General features: G+C 42.4%; 1 protein-coding gene across 1 annotated transcript in view; it reads left to right on the forward strand.

The window, feature by feature from the left end:
• Positions 1-458: 458 nt before the first annotated feature.
• Positions 459-22,672, forward strand: part of col5a1 (procollagen, type V, alpha 1) — a 73,858-nt gene continuing 51,644 nt past the window's right edge. Inside the window, exons 1-2 of the mRNA XM_053447754.1 lie at positions 459-891; positions 16,898-17,065. Coding sequence (XP_053303729.1) covers positions 792-891; positions 16,898-17,065 — 268 coding nt within the window. The 5' untranslated portion in view covers positions 459-791. The remainder of the gene's footprint in view (positions 892-16,897; positions 17,066-22,672) is intronic.

The following is a 22,672-nucleotide window of genomic DNA, read 5'->3' on the forward strand; positions in this document are numbered from 1 at the left end:
GTAGCTATTCCACATTTTAAATAAATAAGTTTTAAGTACAGGCCTATAGATATGTTAAACAGTGTTTAACAGGATGCTGGTTCACATATATTATAGCCTATCATATTATATTTTTATATAATTGTGGGCAGGCCCCTCCAGCTTTGAGAAGCAGAGTTATCTCTGTTATCACCCCACTACACTTACTTAAGGACTTTCCCGCTCTGATCCTCCTCTGGTGAAACAGACTCCATGTAAAACCATCGAGAAGTATTGAAGCTGGAGGCGTGAAACTTTCCCTCAACTTCTCCTCCCTCCCCCGGCCAATAACAGGGCTGCCTCGTGTGCAGGGCCTCCTCTGATTTGTCCAGGCCTCCTGTCCGCGGTGTGACTGACATCCCAGGGAGGGGGGGGGGGTACTTTTTTTGGGGGGGTGTGTGTGTGTTGCCCCGTTAGATTTGAAGCGCGGGGGGGGGGGGGGGTCTATGTGACGACTGAGGGAGGGGGCAGCACTTGTGATCGCAGGGAGCAGCGGTGCAGGACAGTCGAGAGGAGCAGAGAGGAGAGGAGCAGTGCGGGAGAAGACGGTGTCAACCATCCGTCAGCCAGCTGGAGGAACTCCACACTCACAAACCCCTTATGGCTGCTTGAGAAATAACGATACACCCCCCCTCCCCCTTTCTCTCTCTTTCTCTGGGACTTTTTCGGACTTTTTTTCTTTTTAGAAGTTGTCCAAGAAGTTGTTGCGCGTCAAAGTAGTTGAAAGTTGAGGAAAACAGTGAATCCACTTGCCGTGGACGTCTCTGGCGGTCATGGATACCCATATAAGATGGAAAGTTAAACGGAGGTTAAGGGACGTCCTGATCACTTTAGCGGTTGTTCTGCTTTTTGTCACATCGCAAGCAAGTTCAGGTAAGACGCAGCTGGGGCGGGTTTGTGGATACAGATTGTTCTGGAGACGCGCTGCGCTGCGCGTAAAAGTTTGTCTTTTGGGTCACAGTGGACCCCCCCCCCCCCCCCCCCCCCTCTCCTCCTAAATCATCTGTGTGCCTTTTTTAATGTATTCAACGTGGTCTTCACCAAACCAGGGGGCTGTAGTGTTGGTGTGAAAAGACTGCAAGTTACTGGGAGAACGCTCTTTCTTTTAGGATTGAATTGGCTTCTTCTGTCTGTGATCATACGGAGCATCTCTGCAGGGGAGTGTGCATTTGCAAAAGGATCCAAAAAAGAAAAGATCTTCAACTGAATAGCAAAAAAATCAACTTGCTGTGGCAAGGTTTACAAGCATCAGAAAAGTTAAGTTAAAAACGTCATGCTCCAGCCAGACAAATACAATGTATCTTCCAGATGTCACTTTAAGATGAAACCCATTTTCTTTTGCACTCTTACAGACTTGTCACTGTGCTGTAATTGTAATTTGGCCCTGGTGTAGGTAAAGCAGGTTTTTTTCAATCTTTTTATTTTTCAGTTTTTTTTTTTTCTTCTTTTAACTGATGAGAGGGATGAGCACAAGAGGGAGGGGCTGGAGCTTGTCTGAAGTGGCAGGGTGGAGCTGCCTTTAAGGACTCCGACACCAGGATCAGGACACAAAGCCTCTAGAGCAGTGGGCCCCTTATGCTAAGCCTTTAACAACCGCATATATCACAAATGTATTCTATAGAAACTCCACATGCTTCTCGGTGACACATTTGTATCAGAATATGAACTTAAAAGTTTGGAATTTGTAACTGAGTTCAAACCCAGTCCGAAGATAGGATTGATGGAAGAAGGGATTCTTAAAAAACATTACGTACTCGTGTGGGACTGTTGTGTCCCATACGTGCTCAGGGGCCAAGCCGTGCTGTGACAGTGGGGCTGGGGTCTGGCCTGCATGTATTATTAGCACCTTAAGACCGCCTGGCATGGTTGGTGGTCCGCTGTGAGTCTCTGACACAGGACTTTGAGGTGAACAGGTGGCTTCTTCTGTTTCTGCAGGACAGTTTGAAAGTGTCTGTGCTGAGCGTGTAATGCTGCTGCCTGAAGCCGGAGAATTTGAAATAATTATTATGAAAAACCGATGGAGCTCAAATGGTTTTACTGGCTCATATTGTTGGTGCTGTCAAATGTATATGTGGGGATTTGTGTAGCTTGTTCCCACGTTGCCTGTAAACACTGGTTGCAAGCTGAGCAGAAACTTGGTGAGCATAAAAGGTTAACGGTTGGTTCCATTTTTGATGACAGGGGGGAGTTGGAGAGGAATTTAGTTGGGACATTACAGAGCATGGAAATGATTGTGATGCTCCAGGCTAGAGTTAATCAGCTCTTAAAACTGACACAGAGCAGTCAGGGTCTTGTAAGTGATTTTCAAGGGGGCTGGTACACTTCCTGAAACTTGACACGTACTGAATGAGAAACACTTGATGACTGAGCGTGAGCAACGTGCCAACGACATGACAAGGTCTATGCAAACTAATTAGATTGAATGTAAATGAGCAAAGCTTTAAATATCATGGTGATGGCTTGAATTAGAAATTGTATGCAAGATTTGCACGTGTCTTCCCCATCATTGTGGAAAACAGTAATTGCTTATTATTAGCCAGTTTGCCAGCAGTAAAGATTCATCCAGACCCAAACCAGATGACCTCTCAGCCTCAGGGGGACCTGGATATACTGTACAGGCATCTGTACATTCAGCCAGCCCATTTGTAAATTATTGTTTGTATGGATTTGTCAACCATACAGTATATACGATTTAAAAGTATTGAGCAGAGTATTATGATTGAAGTAAATATTTTGCGCATTACAAAATGAGAGATTTGGCAACTCAAATAACGTTCTTCATTTACTATATACTTTGTGTATTGGGTCCAATTATTAGTTCCATTATGGATACAATCCAAAATGGTCAAAATAACCAGTTTTGCTAGCTCCAAGTGTAACGAATGCCTCAATCAAAATTAGTAAGTTTAGTTTGTTTTAGCCAATACAATTGTTTTAGTTGATATATTTTTTACCACCCAGGGCAGTAAAAGGAACGGAAAACCCAACACATAACTCACCACACCAAGCTTGTATTTACAGTAGAAATGGAGAAACCTTATTGGTCATTTGATTCATGCTTCCTTCAACCTATCGAATGTATAAATATTCACTCTCCTTTTAGCTCTGCTTTGGCCTCCACCAACTCTTTAGGCAATATCTCAAGGTCTGTAGTTTGCTAAATGTTTCACCATGCTAACACGCTAGTTGCTAACTTTGCCTGTACACCGTTTGGTGTTGGGCGGTTTGGGCACAGTTGGTTTATATCTGTGGTGAACATCTGCTGTGGCCCCGTCACTATGTCTCACTCATTTAACATCAAGCAGCCATTTGTTAATATAAAGCATAGATAAGTGCAGTTTTAAGGTTGTACCGACCCTCAGAATGACTGACGGGTCTGCAGGGAAATTAAGCCAGGCCTGCTCGCCCGCAAAGTTCTAATGGAGAAGAATGTAATACTCTAAGATAGTATTTCTGCCACGATAAGATAAATATTAAAATGTGCCTCTAACACTAAAGCATATTCTCAAAGTGTATTTTTTGCACACTACCTGGTAGTTTAGAGTTCACAGCAACCTGAGGTCAGAGAGGATCCAGACAGTCTAGCTTTGTTAGAGAGAGTGAGGGAAGTCAGAGTCCATAGTCTTTTTAGGGAGGTCATCTGACTCTGGCATGAATGAGGAAATCTCATTTTAAACATGTGTGAAAACTTTGCAGGTATGGCAAAAATACCAGAAGGCTCATAAGACATGGAGGTTAGGAATGAAATGAGGGGTCGGAGTTCACAGGTGAAGGTCAGGACGTTGGTATTGCCACTGCTGTCAGGTTTACAGTTTCAGGGCCTGAAGATACAAATTCTTGCTGTAGCCCCTTGTGTCAGCAAATCCTCCTTTGACTGAGGTCAAAGAGAAAGATAATGGGTTGATTGGTTTTCTGTCAATGTTTTATTGTGCTTTGTATAAAACCTCTTCCTTTGTCATGAACAGTCCCATTGAAATCGAGAGTTTTTAACTATATACCAAGTTTCAGATTTAGCTTGATTTCGTTAATAAAGGGGTTCTTGCCACCAAACATCCAGATAGTAGACACTTTCCTCCATTTAAGTGTAATATAATGCCCTGGCCTCCCAGTGTGGCACCTCAGTAGTTGAGTAAATTCACGATCAGCATTTCTTCTCTGGACCAAATCTGGCTTCCTTTTCCAAAAGGTTTCCTTCATCTTTCTACTGAGTTGATTTTTCTCTCAACTTCCTTCAGATCAATGGACTCTTTTCACGAGTCTCGGAACGTCTGTTTTCATTCTTTTTTTTGCGGTGGTTTGTTATCATTAATTAACCAAAACTTTTTTGGATGGTCTTCGTCCATTACAAACATTCACACAGGGCCAGAACCTACTTGTATAGAGTACTTTAGTCATCAAAAATACTGAGAAAACATTCTTTGAATGCCATGTGCAAATGAAAACAAGGATGGATTTTGGCCAAAGTCACTGATGGTAACGGAAGACGGCGTTAAAAAGGTACGCAAAAGAAATAAAAAAAAGGATTCCAAACTTTAGGAGCTCATATATGTTTTATCCTAATGTACGTTTTAATGGGATAAACAGAAGAAAGCCTCGCTGTTCCACCGATCGCCTTCACATCTGGATTCGATGAGTTCCATTGTGCTGTCTGCTAAGCCCTCTAAAAAGCCAGAGAAATGTCTTCCAGATGTTTTCTTCCCATTCTTGGTGAAACAGGGGACCATGAAAGAAAAAAAACCCTGTTGCATTTCTCTAAAGAAAATACACCGTTCTGGGCTGGTTTTAGTGAAAAATTCCTAATCAAATAACATCTGCAGCCTTATAGCTGAGTTAGTACCTTTGCGATTCAGCCAGGTTTGCACATACACACACACACACTTACACACTTTCAGGGTCATTAAAAGGTTCTTTCTGTTGAAGTGGGTTGACTTTATGACAAGGTTAAAGGTCGGATACACCTGGTCCACAGCTGTTTCTTTATTTACAGTCTCTTTATATCTGGACAACACTCTTTCTTAAGGAATTTATAGGGCTCAGCCAAGTCAGCCTTTTTGCCACCATGTGTTAAGTTCTTCATGTGGCTAATTTAAAAAGCTTAAAGATGTGATGCATTCTTACAGAGCTCACAGAACTTTCCATGTGCTAACATTTACTCTTCTTTTTTAACACAATGCTAACAGCCAGTTAGCCCCAAATGATTTAGCAGAGCTCCTATAGTGAGAGGCAGACAGGGTCGTACCTTTGCGTTACCATTGCTTTCAGAGCCAATACTACCGTTGTTCATTTATATCGGCAATCATCTTTCAGTCAGACATGTAAGTCAGTTGGTATTTCTGTGGGTGGTTTCTTAATCACCTTTATGTGGCGATCCCGAGGTCAGGTCCAGCTCAGTCAGATAAGTGGCGTCGAGAAAAGAAAGTGGCGTCTTGTGTGTGCCTATATCGCCGTGGCTCTGCGGAAGGAATCTGAGCTCGCTGGACTGTGGAGAGAAGCAGTGACCCTGCAATCGCATGTGCCACTTCACCCTGCAAATGCAGACTTTGTGGAAAGGACTCTGTAAATAAGCCTCTAATGCCTGATAACAGCATTGGAGATTGAACAAAATATGCAGGACAAGGTTATGACCCCGTGTTGGAGTTGAGGAGATTCTTTGTTCGCCACGAATAGTGCATTATTTGCCATATCCTGGACAGGATATCATCTATCCCTTTCCAGTTTCATTAAGGGTGAAATAATTGTTTTGCACTGCTCAATGGTCCTCTGTGCTCAATACACAGTGGATTTGAAGCCAGGTGCAGATGGTTTTATCTAAAATGTGTTTCTTGCACAAATCTTTTATCTGCTGGAGACACTCAGACAGAGATGACTCATTTCAGCTTTAGACAGAAAGGGCTGATTTGCTCTTTACCCTTACAAAAAGGAACAAAATGGAGGCAGACCCGTTTGAAATGTCAACACGGACACTTCAGTGATGTAAAAAGTTGAAAGTGTTACCTCATGATGCAACTTCCATCCCTGCAGTAGATTTTTTAACAGTATGCTTTGTATAAAGTGCATGGCTTGAGTTAAACGTCAAGTCTGGTCCTGGCTCACAAGCCGACTATTCACTTGAGCTGGGAAACAGTGCTTTTCTCTGTAATGGGGTATTATAATCATTGAGCATGGAAAGCAATGTATGACTCATCCTTTCCAACCCCATTCCCCCTTCCTCAGCCCGAGCTTAGCCACAGCCTGGGCCGCAGAAATCCTGAGTGTAAGCACTTTTTTCTTCCAAAGGGAAATACAATGGTTTCTGGTCAAAACTTTATTGAAGTAATGAGTTCTATTTTTAATTGTGACTTTTGCAATTTAGCAATTAAATAATAATGAAACTTTGTAATGGTTATGTTTGCAGACAGTACTTAGTCAAGTTTTGGAAAGACTGCAGTCTTGGAAGTTATTAGGATTTCTCCTGTAACATAATTTGCAAAGTTAATCGTTTTTTTCCCCCCATTTAACCTGGGACGTGGAGTCAGTGGCGCATTTCGATTTTGTCACAGGTAAAGTAGACTACCGTCAGTCAAAATCATTTCTGTTCACCCACAGGGTTGATGTTGCTCAAGTTCGACACTAGTTAAAGTGTCAGCAGGAGATGAATTGATGGTTGACTAGGCTGTCACTGCAGCTCAGGCAGATTATTTGGCACTACAGGAGATGGTAAGCTTTTCCTACCCCCAGGCTACATTTACAGTGTCTGTTATCACAAGAACATTACCCTCCTTATGGTTCCATTTCAGGGTTTCATCAATCTCTCCCATGGTTTGGGTTAGGGTTGGTTTCAACCCTCAGGTGTGCCCACTGAGCTCATCAACATCTTTTATTGATGTCAGCAAGTTTTTCTGAAAGTTGCAGTTGCAAGAAGGTATTTTTGCTGGCTGAAATTAATTTCCATATAGCATAGGCCTGAATTCCAGTATTACCATGTATTTTATGGACACTGTTGGAATAATATTTCACGCAGGTAGAATTAGCTCGTTTCATCCTCGCTTGATAACATGCATACCTTTTGCCACTCTGTGTTCAGTCTGTTTAAAACTTGTGTTGGCCTGCTTTTTTCCATATGAGAAATTTGTCAGGAATAAATAAGTGTAAGCAGTCATTTTAAAGCTTATAAATTCCCCTTGCTACCTTACTGGTTGGTTTATCTTCCCTTTAGACTTTATTAGCATAACTATCTATATGCATCTTGAAATGATGTTGCTTTTGATGTTTGACTTGCATCGTCCATCTTTGAGTCTACGATGTCAGTATTCCATTCACACAAATCTAAAAGCATAACTTCCGTGAATCCGCACATGTTGACAAGTCACTAATGATGATGAAGCTTTCTTTGTCAGAAAACAACATGCAGTATTTGGATCTATTGCCATCATTAGCTAAGAGGCACAACACCTCAGTGAAGAGTTGGAAAATGGAATATGTAGGTTTGATAGGCCTGGGTGTGTCAGTGCTGGAAAGCCTTAAACAAGGGGAAAGATTCACTGCTGTGCAGGATTTTATATTCATAAGATTCAGTTTAATGATATTTTTTTTTTGTCAGTGTGTTGGTGCTGGAATAATGGTTATCTGGGAGGGTGGTTGAGAGGAAATGGTTTTGTAATTTCAGTGCAGCAGGGCCATCTTTTATCATAAATTTCTCAGCAGGCAGCCATCAAAACTATATCTGCTGTGGGAGAGACAGAATGAGGGAGAGGCAGGAAAAGATAAAAGAGGCAGAGGGGTATAAAGCAAAAGGAGGTTTTTAAATGAAGCTGCTGCAAAAAAAAGACAAAGCCACAGAGGGTGGAAGGCGAGATAAAAGACAGAGATAATGATGATAGCACGTTCCTAAAAAAGGGAGCATTTGGTGTAAAATATGCGTTCAGAGGTGCACCGTGGAATCTTGACTCGGTTTTTCCATCGTTGTCTGGTGGACGGCAGACTGCGATTTATCTTCAGCACTGTGAGCTGCAGCGTGGAGACAGTGAAGTAAACCATCTGGTATTCCCTCTGTTAAAGCAATAAGACCTCGGCTGGAGCTCACAGAAGAGTAGCTGTGGTCAGAATAACTCTCTGTTCTCTGGATCATCTTTCACATCTGAGTGCCTGTCTTCTTGTGTCTGTGTGTGAGAGACGGAGACAGTACATCTGTGTGAATATGCGAGACTGTATCTGCAGATCATGCTGGGTACATTTTGTCTGCATGAGTCTCCGTCTGACTGACTGCCATTTCTCGGCGTTTCCTGTCATTTTGTGATTGGACGTTAAGGCTAATCTATCTCATCATCATGAGCTGGTCTTCAACGGGGAAATGAAGCCATTAAGTGCATAAACAAAAACATGTCCCTGTTTGCATTTCTTCCTGTGCTGCCTCTTCCTCCCCACTGCGGAGTTCACGTGCCGCTCTCAGTGGAGGTCACTGGGTCAGTGTCATGTAAAGTCGAGATGGAAGTCAGCCGATTAAATTAAACTTAATTGATAGTGGCACGTGAGGTCATTCACAGACTTTGTTTGGCTCATGCTGCTCAAAGTCGTGACCTAAAACTCGTTATTTAATCAGAGATACCTGCAGGCATTCATAGTTATAATAATAATCTTTATTCAAATCAAAGCTGCTGACAATGTGATTACTGATAATGATAATAGTTAAGCATGTTTTGAGATGTGCCCTTTGTTAAGCTGCACCCACTATGGCAATAAGTAGTATTGAACCGACTCATCAATGTCAGTTACATGGTAATATCTAAGTTTTTAAGTTGATGTCATTGCTGCTAAGAAAGAGTGAGTGGGTTTTAATTGTACAATTTCTATTAACTTTTTTTAAGGAGTGAGTATGCTTAAATTCCTTTTAATCTCACTTCACACCATCTCCACTCATTAAACCATATTCTCAGGCAGATCTGAATTAATTTACTCTACTCAAGATTGATTTCCGGTCAAATTACCCAACCTTGGTAGGGTTGTACAGATGTTTACTAAAGTATAACTCACTTACAGCCACTCAAGCCACAACTTTTTGCCGGGCTCATGTCCTCAGACTTGTGCGTATGTGTGAGCACAGCACGTCGTCCGTGCTGGTGCAGTGTTATTGCAGAGCGTGCGGAGGATGTGGAGATTGCCAGGAAATCTCCCTGGCAGTTGTTAGGCAGTCAGTAGATTTAATTAGGCTGCGGTGCTCAGGTGTGTGTGATTGCTTGCCATCTTGCCAACAAACGTCTCAGTGGCGCTTGCATTAGGTCACTCATGTGTGACGTGTCCAGTGGTACCACAGGGTCTCCATGCAGTGTATATAATGTGTTAAATCTAGCAAGCTTAATACCTGCGGTATGAATCCCAGGTCTGGTCACATGAAACCCAGACGCAACAACTCAAGGTCAGTTTTGATGAGTGTGTTTGGAGAGGTTTTCTGCAGTAATAATCCTGGACTGTAAACCTTGACGCTTTTGTATTTTTGCCAGAATTCCATTGTAACTCCACCACACCTGAAACAAAGACCCTTTCCACAGATTTGATAGAAGCTGAAGCACTTTTATGAGAGGAAACATTTACCCTTAAGGGAGAACACTATTCACACTATTTCAGATTATAAATGTCATGTAATTACAAAGTGGTCATCACCTCAGCTAAACAATCCTCCCTCCTGATGGTTTACAAACTTTTGTAACTTTTGCTAAACTGTGGCTATGGATGATTGGCTCATATCCTGTAAGAGTAAATGCTTTAGATTAAGTGTAACAGTAGTGCATAGAGATTGATCAGTTACACTGTGATATCAATATAACAGAGTGCTTCAGTTCCTTATGAATTCAACTTTTAATTGGAAGAAGAAGATGAAGAATGTTGAACTCATTCATTCCTCAGAAACTTACATAGTCTCGCTTTAAGTAATTAAAGTCGGGGCTTTAATGATAACCCGCTGTATTCACAGTGAGACCCCAGCCTCACAACAGTTGCCTTCAGTTAACTTTTTATAACAGCATCAGGTGGAAAGAAAAAACTCTTACACCCTCGCTGTCGGTGATGCGCTCTAGGAGGGGGAAGTCTTTCATTGGACATTCTTGTTTTTCAGCTGTGCGTGGTTTCCAAGAGAGGCAGGGTCCTCCTTATGGCTGCTAATTACTCCTTGTCCTCAGCACCAGGTCAAGCATGTGCCTGGAGAGTCAGGCCTCACCTCTGGAAGGGCCAGAGGAGGAGGATAGGGGGCAGTGGAAGAGGGAAGAATGTTAATCCCCGCCCCCCCATGTAAAAGTCCTAATTCACTGGTCCTACACCCCTCCTCCTGTCAAATGAAATGGTGCCGTTTGGAGTCAGTAAGCGTTGTTACAGACAGAGTGTGTGTGTGTGTGTGTGTGTGTGTGTGTGTGTGTGTGTGTGTGTGTGTGTGTGTGTGTGTGTGTGTGTGTGTGTGTGTGTGTGTGTGTGTGTGTGTGTGTGTGTATGTGCATTTGTGGAAATCAAGGGTAGATGGATGAGTTAGGGGAATGGGATCCACCACAGTCTTGGCACTGAGCTGAAAGCAGGATTATGAATCTGGCACTTGAGCTACTGTTCAGAGAAAGGGTGCAAAAAGGTAGAAAGAAAATGAAGTGAGGTAGGGAGGGGAAGATACTTGTAAAATCACATCATGCCCACTTTTCTCTGTAACTGCAGTAATATAGTATGTTTCATCACGCTTTAAAAAAAAGTAATTCACATTTTTACTGCATGTTTTATGAATTCATTAGCCTTTACGGTGCTGTAACCTCATCCAGACCCATGTCTGACAAACAAACCCATAAAAGGCTTTAATCAAAGTTAAGTGCTTCTCTTTTAGCACATCACTTCAAAGATACAGCACTAATTTAAAAATTACACTTACATTTTCCACTGCATACATGACTTTAATAAAACCCTAACAAGGGGAGTAGAAGTAGATACGTTAAATATCCAAGAGTTTTGGTATTAAAAAGAGTTTGGAAACGTATCAGATAACCAAACAAAAAATGATTAAAACCAAACCTACAGGAAAAATTAGCACTTGGAAATTTTTCAAGTCATATATGTTAAGAGATATCTACTATGACCAACAATCGTTGGTGTGTATTTTGACATTTTAGTTTGATGCATATCCCATCCATTAACACAGGGGAGGCAGGGTTTATGACCTGTAGCGCAGCCAGCCACCAGGTGGTGATCAAGACATTTTGGCTTCACTTTTGGCGGGTTGTCATGTCATCCATCTTTAACTAGAGTCAAGGGTTTGAACAGTTTTAGGAAGACAAGTGTACTTCAACTAGGACAGGATGAGTGAATTTTTTCAGCCAGACCCGATCCCCCATTTTCAAATTTCCATTCACGAATTTTGATTCTTGCATATGCAAAATGGTGTTGTAAATGAATTTATGTGGACAGTAGACGGTTTGTGCATGACGGAAGCATTGGTGAAATATAGAATAGAGCCCTTGTCTGTTGTGCTGTTAATATATGGATTAAATGAGATTAAATGACGGAAGGGGTTTTATTTATACATAAATGTATTTTGAAGGGATCTAGAGGTCAAAGGATGCTCTGTAATTACAGTATAACTTTTTTGTATCATGTTCCATTGCATGAGAGCAGTTAACGCAGCAGAGGAGGGGGGGGGCTGACCAGCGGTGTGCATATGTACACAAGGCCGTGTCATGTAAACAGCTTCTATGTACGTGTGGAGGACCTGCCATCGAGGATGTGAAGGGCTGTGGTCGCTTGGGAAAGTATTTTTAGCATCATGTGCCAGAGGTGTTGGCCCTCTCGAGGGAACTGCCGTGTTAAGTGGGTAAACATCTCAGCTTAACAAGGTGGGACATAGACCCGCACCTGTGGCTTAGGATGTGGTCAGGAGGGCTTCCGCTGGAAGGTCGATTGCCGGTGACAGAGGTCCATGAATGAAGGTGTGTGGGAAATATCAGAGAGGGAGAGAAATAACGTAGATGCTTTTGTTTGTTACTTTTTAAAGTGTCCGATTTCCTTTAATAAAGGAGAAAATGGTTGAGTTTCTAAATCACGTTTGTGTGGAAGAACATTTGGCTTGTGCGATAAAAGAAACTAGTCGGACTGTAAATTGTGTATGCTGAACGGAAGACAGAGTCCTGGCCTGAATATTAGCTGTCTACACTAAAAGCCAAAATATATGGTCAGTTGCCCACAGAGGCTATAATTCGGATTCAGACGATAGCCAATGGGCTCCGAGATTGATTGTTTTGTAGTTGGTGTCTGGATACTGTATCATGCTATCTCTTCACCTTCCCCCTGCTAGCTGGCCCTCTCCACCCAGCTCATCTCTCGCTAAAGAAGACGCCCTGTAGTTGCTTATAGGGCCTTGAACTCAACAGATTACACATGAGGAAAAAAGGAAATGAGAGAAGAGAACCGTTTGATAATAGAACTGACTGACCGACGGAGGGGAAGAGTGGTTAACAGGTGTGGAATGAGGGGGCATCCTCATGTCAATTGCTTCCTTCCTCAAAAAGCTGCTGATCTTCATGGGATTAGCTGGTGTCAGTGTGGATTAGCAAAAGCAACTCTCCTCAGCAGGGGTCGTGAGAGACTTCCCCCTCTTTCTTCCCTCCTTGTGTTGCTGTTATGATGATGTTGTTATTGTAATCGTGACATCCGCATTGTTATGATGAACTGCCAGAGTGTCGGCGGCTGTAGCCCAGAGGAAGAGCTTTGAATCATTAATCACTGTTTGTGTGTTGTTGTCATCTATAAACTAATAAAATGGCTGCAGCTTGTTGGAACCAACTGATAATTGTTTACCAGTAGTCCCTGTTTGTTTGTGTGTGTTTAGACATTCTGGTGTGAAGACAATGAAGTGATTGCTACGGCTAATGCGTTGCCATGTTGATGAATGATTGCGAAGTTGTCTAACATAGAGGGATATAATTGTTGGTGTTATTACAAGAAGTAAGATTTGAGGCGAGTATTTGTTCGTGTCATCACCAGGGCAAATGTAAATGTGCGGTTGTGCGTCCTTATAAGGTCCTGGACTGAGTGTGTGTGTGTGTGTGTGTGTGTGTGTGTGTGTGTGTGTGCGTGTGTGTTGTGATGAATTAAGAGGCGGTGGAAAAGGGATGCAATGGCTCGATGGTTTGTAACACAGACTCACTCGTCATAAAAGCGAGCGTCAATTTGGCAGCTTGGTTCTAATCCGACCATTTCAAGCTCCGTCATTTAGACAGTTAAACAGTTCGTGGCATTAACCAGTCCAGTCCTTGTATGGATCTCTGCGTAAATGTCAGTGACTCAATTGATCGGTCCCACAAGGGATGATGTGCAGCTGGATGCTGGCAGGTTAGAGGGAATCACTGCAGCAACAGAGGTTGACTATGGTTGTCTGAGAAAAGGGCAACGATTAATACTTGCCTTGATTACTTGTTAAAAACAGTATTAAATTAATGCTCTCTCTCTCTCTCTCTCTGAATGTCACTTATTGCTGCAAGGCACTAGCAAGGTGTAGTCAGCAACAGTGCAGTGTATAGAGAGATTTTACTTACTTAAAATCGAAGTTTTCATAGCCTGTTATGTAAAAGTAGGTGCAGACGAATTCTATCACATCTGAGCCTCATCCTACTAGAACAAATTATAAACAGCTTGTAGAAACAACCGAGGCGTTGAGGCGCCTAACTGCCTACAATAAACTCCCAAAATGTTAATTGTAGGCTGTTAAAACGGTCTCTACAAGCAGTTTAGTTTTTGCTGCCGGTTTGATGAATAAATATAACATTTTCAGCGCAAAAATGTTAGACGCTGTAATTAAACAGCCATAGCTTCATCTCGCTTCCCTGGGTGCTTGTCATGTCTTTTATCCTGAATCTTTCAAACCCTTCATTTCAGAATCATTACAACACAATCTCGTCTTTCCCCTGAAACAGGACTCCCTCTGCTTCAATTACTGTATCTCCATGCTCTGAGCTGCTGAGTGTGAATAAAACACACTTTATTCAACTTTTCAGATGTTGATTGTAGGCATTGAGGCCTCAGTTGCTAAGAGACCGACTCTGCAAATTAAGAGATTTTCATGAACATCCATATACATTTTTTTTTAAATTAGCTCTTAGTATCTCCCATTCATAAACTATAAAAGTGCAGAACACAGACTTTTATTCATGGCAAAACTACATTTCCTAACTTCTCTAAGTGTGAGTTTTTTTTCATTTTTATGGTATTTAACTGACCTTTAACAAACAGCACCTTTCTTGCTTTGGCCTCTGTGGCCGTTTATTAACAAAGTTTTCCACAGACAACTGGCAAAACCACATTAGTCTGAATCCCTTATGTTGCTGCCATCACCATGGTTACACAGAGCTCCTTACTGGAGTGAGTGACAGTGCAAAACATCCCATAACCTCACAATATGCTGAGCCCATGCCCAACAAGCTTCGGTGAATCATGTTAATGCATCCCATTTCCTGTGGTGCCTGGCGTGCTGCGGAGTTTTGGAACCCGGAGACTTGAGTTTGAAATGATGATGCTGTCACTCACTTCCTAATTGGCTCTCATCAGTCAAGCCTCGACTACCAGCTGTTAATGCAAAGCGTTTCTCACATTTAGTTATAGTTCCACCTCGTTGTTGGTCCAAGCAAAGAAAATTCCGGTCTTAGTTTTAGTCATTTCTCTTTCTTGTTTGTTGCCAATGGGACAGTAGAAAAACTGCTTCCCGTTTATATCGGGATGCAGATGACTTGTGCCAGAGCACTGGCTTTTCTCCAACTGCAGCTACACCCCCTGATCAGTATAGGGGGACCATACTTAAAGAGATTACTTCTCCTGGCTCCAATAACACAATATTGTCAAGATCAGGTGCAAAATCAAACAAAATCGTTACACCTAATTATACTTCCTGGACTCTCTACGTCCAGAAAGAACTGCCTCCATTCTACCTAATTCAGGAGCTCATTAAGTGGACCTCTGTGATCATGGTGAATGATAGACATTTTCTGGCCCGTGGTTGAGTTTCGGCCTGTCTCTTTATTATGACATGATGACAGACAGAGCTTTCTATGTTTATACCCTTGACTTGCTTTAAAGGCTCTGTCAGCCCTTGGTATGCACATCCAGGAATATTAATGCAGTTATCTGTTTGACATGCCTAAAGGATGGACTAGATGGCTTTTTTTAAACAGCTGGGTGTGGTGCTTGGATTGGTGTACTCTGATTAATACGTCCCCTGAAGCCATGTTATATTCTGCGGAGTGCCACGTTTGTGTAGACCTCCTGCATGAAGGAGGAAAAAGGCAGAAAGATTGAGATGAGATAGGAAAGCACCACTCAGCACATTTATATGAATAAATAAACTCTGTTCCGCTGAAAGAAATGTCTTCACACTCTTGCTCCAGACTGCGATGGTAATATTTATGCAAAGACAGGTATAAACTGTTTGACCTTTGTGCACATTCACTGTGGAAAATGCAGAGGACACGCTCACACACAACAGAGTGAAACACAGGAGAACTTTGAATGCCACAAATGGAGCTAAAGCTTTGAAGTCTGACTGTCTGCCTGGATGGTAAAAACGTTATGGACCATACCCCTATCCATTGTTTTTGTTGGTTGGTTTGTTTATAGCCAAGATTGAACAACAGAAGAGATCTACACGAAACATGGGCGAAGAATGTGATATGTGTCAAGGATGAACCCATTAAGGTTTGGCGCAGATCCGGATCAATTTCAATCAAGTTTTTCAATAAAAGATCTCTTTTGGATTTCAATGCTCTCAGTAAGCTTTCTTTAGTTTAAGCTTAGCTTACCCTTTTGATAAGATAATCAATGCAAAATGGAGGAAGCTTTGTTTCCACAATCGCTGCACAGCTGTAGAGGAACATTTGCAGCCAAAGTGTTCTTAAACTGAGACCTCTGTCTAAGAATGTGGATTTTTTTTTTAATTGACCTGATCTGCATGTGAGTCATGAGTAATGACATCCAGCTGGAGGTGGCTGCAGGGCAGCGCACAATGTACAAACTCTTTTTTTTGAGCAGCCCACTCACCTTTCCGCTTTTCCCAGCAACCCTTTCACTGCCCGATGGATGGAGCAATTGAAAGTTTTTTTCTGAACTTGTTGTGTGGTCTTTGTAGCCTGACACTAGCACTGCTGTACCTGAGTGTGTGTGTGTGTGCAAGCTTTTATACTTGGCTGATAGGATGCCTTTGTTGCTCCACAGAATTGCACAAAAAAGCACCCTAAACTCCTGTGCCATAAAATCTCTTTATTGTCTTCTGTTTAGTTCTCCTGGACTTTAGTATTTGCCCTCCTCAAAAGCATCCTGACGGCCCCTCCTTTTCCTTATACGACTTGGCCCCTCCTTATCCTTATGAGACTTGTCCCTAAAGATGTGACCCGTTGTCCTTTTCTGGATGCTAATGTGTGTCATTGTGCAGCTTGTCATGTGTGGTTTTGGCGTGCGATTGTGCGGTCCAAGGTCAAACCCTGTGTCACATTGTTCTGAACCAGTGTAGTCCTGTGGTGGCCTGGTGACAGCCGGGACGACAGGCCTGAAAGTGTGTTAATTGCACGGTTGTGGCCAAACGGAGGCAGCCGTAGAGTCAGCGTAGCAGAGGAATGGAGGGAAGGATGGGTTTTACTGCAGCTGCAACCCATGATCATGGTGATCTATAAACGGGCCCTACTCTGTTTAGTGTCTAAATGGATAACAAAGAAGAAAATCCTCTGTTAACCAAAATAGCTAAGTCTAGTGCTTCTGAGTCAGCAAAAGACAGACAAAGGCAAACAGTGTTCATAATGAAGGCTTATCCAATATGCATTTGGTCAAAATGTGGGTATTTTGTGCTTTAATGATCTTAACCTTTACTTTTCTTTGTGTCTCTTTTTTTTTATTCCTGTAGCGGAACCAGCAGACCTCTTGAAGATTTTAGATTTTCACAGTTCACCCGAGGGTGTCACAAGAACAACGGGTTTCTGCTCACATAGGAGGTCAACACAAGGACCCGATGTGGCTTACAGAGTATCCAAAGATGCCCAGCTCAGCGCCCCAACCAAACAGCTGTATCCAGGTGAGCACGTGACACGGCACACATACCACGGCCTCTTTTTCGTCTCTCTTTTTAATAACATCAAAGGATCCTCAAAGCCATTTTAATCCATAATTCTTCTAGTTCACCTAGTCTGTTCGAACCCCACCCGAACCCCCAGCTGGACGATTTATTGACTCCTACAAGTTGATTATTTACTGTTTGTCAACTATATCTTTAGTTTATGGGATTTTTGGCAGGGGATACTACCCCTGCAATTGTTTCACCTCCCTGTTTATTCCCCACAAAAACATATACAGAATGTCCAAATCTTTTAGCCCTGTAAAGAAGTCAGAGATGAGCAGCACATCTGGAAAATTTGTCAGTCCTTAGTATCACACAATAAATTGTCAAAACAATAAAGATAATGCATGCGGACTCCTCTCACAGCAAAAAATTCCAGCTCTGTAATATTTGATTCTGGAGGAGGAGCCAGACAGTGGAAAAAGCAGTGAAAATAGGGGTGGTAGAGGGGAGGGGAAGTCTGGGGTTCCACTTTCACCCTTGTTCTATTGTGCTGACGTGGCTTCAGGCTGCTGCTCCGTTCTTTCCTCTGTCTCATCCCTCTGCTTGCCTTTCTCCCTCCTTCACGTTATTTTCCCTCAAGCGCAGTAATTTTCCCCTCTGTCATTGCTTCTAGACGGCTGCCGCTGCCTCACGGTGTACTTTTCTCCCTCTCTGTATCTCATCTAAACAGTCTGGTGAGACATGATGAGCTCCTTTCTCGGTACACTTTTTTTTCCTTGCTCCAGTACAGAAACTCAAAACCATATTTCTGTGACAACCAATTTCTAGAATATAGATAGATTGGTTTCTCCGCAGCTTAAATATACTAAAAAGTCAAAGAAAAAAGGAAAACACCCATGTGGTCCAGAGGGAGAAATGATAACCCTTCCTGTGAGCTAAGCTTCCGCAAAGCTTAGATTGGATGACGGCCCCGTTCGTGGCTCTCTCAGACGTTGCACTGGCCTTAGTGGACCTTTCATCCATATCATAGCTCTTTTTTGGGGCTTAAAGCTGAGCCACAGGGCTGCTGCGGCCTGCGTGCCCTATCATGCTCTCCAATCAAACAAATACTGCTCCACTTTGAAGCTCTATGTCAGCGGAGCCCTCAGTTTAGATACACGTTCTATAATTACGCACATGCTACTCCAGATCATCCAAAATAACAGTCTGCATAAAACAAACCAACTTTGGAGGAGTTCATAACAGGCACCACATACTCTTTTGGTGCAAACAGAATAAGTTGCTGCCTGGAGCTACAAGGCCTTAAAAGCCAGTGTAAGTGTCTGTGATGTGGCTCCCTCCCTCACCTCAACATTAAGAAAATGCAAAGCTAATATATTCCAGAAGGCAGCGAAACAGCGTGTGAGATCATTTTATCCGTCTCTTTTTTCCCCCCCTTAAATTAAGTTTGCTACTGAATTTTGACTTTGGCCCAAAGCCTGGGAGGTACAGTTCTCTCTCAATTATCAACCCAGCACCCTGTCTCCTGAGGGGAAACGTATATTATATGAGAAAAACAAAGGCTTGTAAACTGATTCTGTTATGGCTAACGTCAGTAATGCAAACAAATATAAACCTGCAGTAGCACCGAATGAGAACACACTGGCCCATGACCCCGTAACCACAGACAGTCTGTGATGATGTGTTGGAAAATGAGCGAGTACAGACATGCAATCATTAGGCAAACATGTGGAAGGGATGATTCATGTGAAACTACAGAGGCACTGAGAACAGAGGAGGCCTTTCTTACATTTATAATGTCATTGAGAACTGAAGAAACAGGGAAACAGAGACATAAGCAGGCTTTCATTTTTATACCACACACTTCCCATGGCTTAATAGTCTATCCTCGTCTCTTAATACAGATAAGTCAACAAGAAATGACATGTAAGTGCACATATACTGTATAGAAATACAAATTGCCACAATTTGTACGGGGGTCTCTGCATTACCTTAAAAAGTATCAAATTTATTAATCTTTTAATCTAAAAAGTGTTATAAACGCTAAAATATTATGTGCTAGGTCTTAAATACATTTAGGTAGGTCTGTAAAAGGAACCAAAGTCTATTGATACCTATTGTCTCTGTGTGTAGTTATTCTCCACTAAGCCACCTCCCTTTATCTTTATCTTATTATAGGAAGATATTAGTAATTCCGGGACTCAGATTCCTTCATATAAGTCAAACTTGACTTATACTTGTACCACTTGTACTTGTGGTACATTTCATTTGTTATGCTCCGAAAAAAGCTCTTAAAACAAATTGAACTTGTTGAGAAACCCTGCTGTAGCTCAGACAATGTGAAGTTCAGAAGAGATTTCCTCCCCCGCTGTCTGTGGTGACGACAGCCTGCATCAGCCCAAACAGCAAGGAAAGATTGATGCAGCGTCCTCTCCCTGATTGAGGTTATGGCTGTCACTTGGCATGTGTACTTGTAATCAGGGCCGCTGTGGCTCGATGGCACTGGCCATGTGATTAGGGGCTTCTGCTTGCAGCATGCGGTGAAATTCAAACGGCCAAGCCGAGCTCAAGAGCTGTAGAAGCAATCTGGACATGGCTCACAAATGACGCAGTCCGTTAACTTATCAAACCTTGGGTAATAATATTGATGTTATTTATTATGAGAGGAAATATTTCCATGCCACATGAACAGTGGGTCCTGAAATCGTCATTCGAGAGACTGTGGATGCAGAATATGCATCATGATATGACAGTAGTATGGAAACATGATTGTTCTGATATCCAATAACCAGTCATTAGGTAATTATAATGGTTATTTTAGCTGATTGAAATAATTATGGGAATAGATAATAATAAGAGTAGTTTATCTTCATGTCTCTATACAGTAAATACAAGCAGCTCTATCCACTGATCTGCATGTATACAGATTAAAGCCGCGTTTAGTGAAATCATTATAATAACACATAACTAATAACATGTAACTCTCTCGCTTTTCAGAACTAATCCTATCAAATCCTATATTTTTGTCTCGTATCTTATCTTATGTCTTCGGGCCTTTAATTTAAATCTGTCCTGAGTCCTATTACGCTCACCTACATGCAATACACCATCCATCTTCCTCTCTGTCCATTGTCCAGGTTTGTCAACGTTTTTGCACGCCAACAGTCAGGTACACATCTCTGCTGCAACGCGCAATCCCACTGGAATGTTGCTTGTCTTAAACATAAGGGGGGATTTGGACATGGCGATGACTGAATGACCAATTACTATAGGACACAAGACTTTCTACCTCATTTACCTGCACGCACACAGAGAGAGAGAAGATTCTGCCCTTCGCTCCCCCCCCCTGACTGCCTGTGTGTTCTCAGCCATATGTTTGGTTGATGTAAAAGAGTAAATGAGGTGTAAATGTCAAATACCAGCGGTGAGAAAATTGAGAGGGGGAGGCAGGGCAGTCTCTAGATCTCCTTTAACTTCTATATCTTAAAAAGTCAAATGTCTCATGATCACTTCTGATTGTTTTACCTCAGATTTTTACAAGAGAAAATATAAACTGTATATCATACTAGATCAATCTTTTATGGAGATACAAAGCCTTTTTAGTTTAGGGTATTTATACTGAGGGAAAATGATGGCTGTTGCCTCATTTGAGACGTTTGGACTTGTTTTGGAGAGTCTGACTTCCCAGACCTTTTTAGTCTGATGCCAGTATATAAACGACCAGCCTCTCCATTCCCACATACACACAACCCAAATGAGGAATGAGTTATCTCTCATCTGGTGGCCTAAGTAGCAGTGTGAGAGACACATTCCAGAGAAACCCGAGCTTTTCTGAATGACCCCCTCCTCCCCATCCCCAACCCTCCACTCTGTTACAGGCTCCAGAGGAGAGAGTGAGGAGGAAGGTTTTTCAAATTTTAATTCAGGGTCTTCTCAGTCCTCGATGGCACAGGGGATAAACGGTGCATAAGCATGAATCCACATATGAGACACCTTGCGTTGTAAATGCTGCTACAAAATTGAGAGACAGTTTGATTTTGAATGTAAAACCACTACTTCAAATTTGGAAAAAGCTATTCTATTTTAGTAAAAATAAAAAAGTAAAATTAAAATAAATTAAGTTCAATAATAATATATATATATAGTGAGTACTTTCTCATTGCTTTGCTCTCCCACTTTCTCCCTCTGTGCCGTGGAGTCCCTTTTGCCCCTCAGCTGACCCTTGACCTCCACACAAACAGCCCGTCCTGAGCCAGCGCTGAGTCAATGCCTCTGCGACAGAATGGGACTCATGTGCAACCCGATGTAGAAACAAACGCTCACTCGAGGTTTCTCATCTGATTCTCCCCACCTTTCTCTTTTTGCATCAGACAGTAACACGTTTCATACTCTGCCTATTCAAACTCCTCCATGTTTCTGAAGGCTTTTCTCTTCTCCCCCTTTCACTGTCCCGCTGTCGAAGCATCTGTCAATTAGAGACAATGTTTTTCATATGATGCCAAGCTAAATTCCTGAGGGAGCACGCCGCCAAGGCATGTGCTCTCCGCATGATGTGATTCGGTGCCTGGCAATAATGAAGGGATGATGGAAAAGGCAGGAAGATAGGACAGGAAGAAAAAACAGACGGCTTGATGCTGACCCAGTGAAAGACAGCGAGAAGAGAAGAGAATAAGTAAACGGATAATAGTGGCAAAATATTTTTCTTTTTCTTTCCCCCTTTTTTCCTTTTCCACTATCTCTTCCCAACCTCAGCTTTCCAAACCGCATTCCCTCTGAGTCGTCCTCTACATTTTCGGATTGGCCACCTAGTCGCTCCGATTTCGCATTTTCCACCCCTACAGCAGAGTAAAAAGGGGGTTTAATGGCTGCGCGAGGTGCTACAAAACCACTGCAACCACAAACCCTGCCTCTCTTTTCCGGTCGTCTGGAAATCTCCTCCGTTCACTCTGAACAGCAAGGAGCTGCTGCTGGAGTCCCAGTCATTTCATTTGCTTATGTTAAAGATAATCCAGATAGCCGCCTTCTCGCAACAAAAGTGGTTTTGATACAGTCAAGATCGCCTCTTCCTAAAAGATTAGAGAGCAGCATTTGCCTCAAGTGAAGTCTGACCTGGTGGCAAAGTCCCATACTCTTTCTGGGGTCCTGAATGCCCCAGCAACAGAGTCTGTCTGGCAGATGTTCCAAACACTTCAGCAAAATGGAGGAAGTAGTTGAGGCTCCACCAAGCAAATGGAGGAAAATCATGTCTTTTTCATGTCTGTTCCTGTACCCTTTCATGTGTTTAAATACCAAATTATGAGTTTAATTCTTTCTCCTGTAATAAAAGTTTAAATCATATTTCCTTTTTTCCTCTGCTGGAGCGTTTCAGTGTCTGTTAGATCGATCAGCTGAGGGGAGGGGTTTGAAGGATACTTCGACAAAGTCTCTCTGGATCACATGCTTTTGTCATTATGCTTCTCATCCTGCACTGTGCTGGAATTGCTCCCACTTTGCATTTCTGCTTCAAACTTTTGTTTTTTTTCCTCTCTCTTCGGCCTTCATCCATTTCAGATTAATCCTCTCCTGTTACGGCCTATATGCACTTAACAAATAGTTTCCTTTCGGAGCTCAAAGGCATCACAG

This window comes from Pleuronectes platessa, chromosome 19 (genome assembly GCF_947347685.1).
Source record: "Pleuronectes platessa chromosome 19, fPlePla1.1, whole genome shotgun sequence".
Classification (NCBI taxonomy): domain Eukaryota; kingdom Metazoa; phylum Chordata; class Actinopteri; order Pleuronectiformes; family Pleuronectidae; genus Pleuronectes; species Pleuronectes platessa.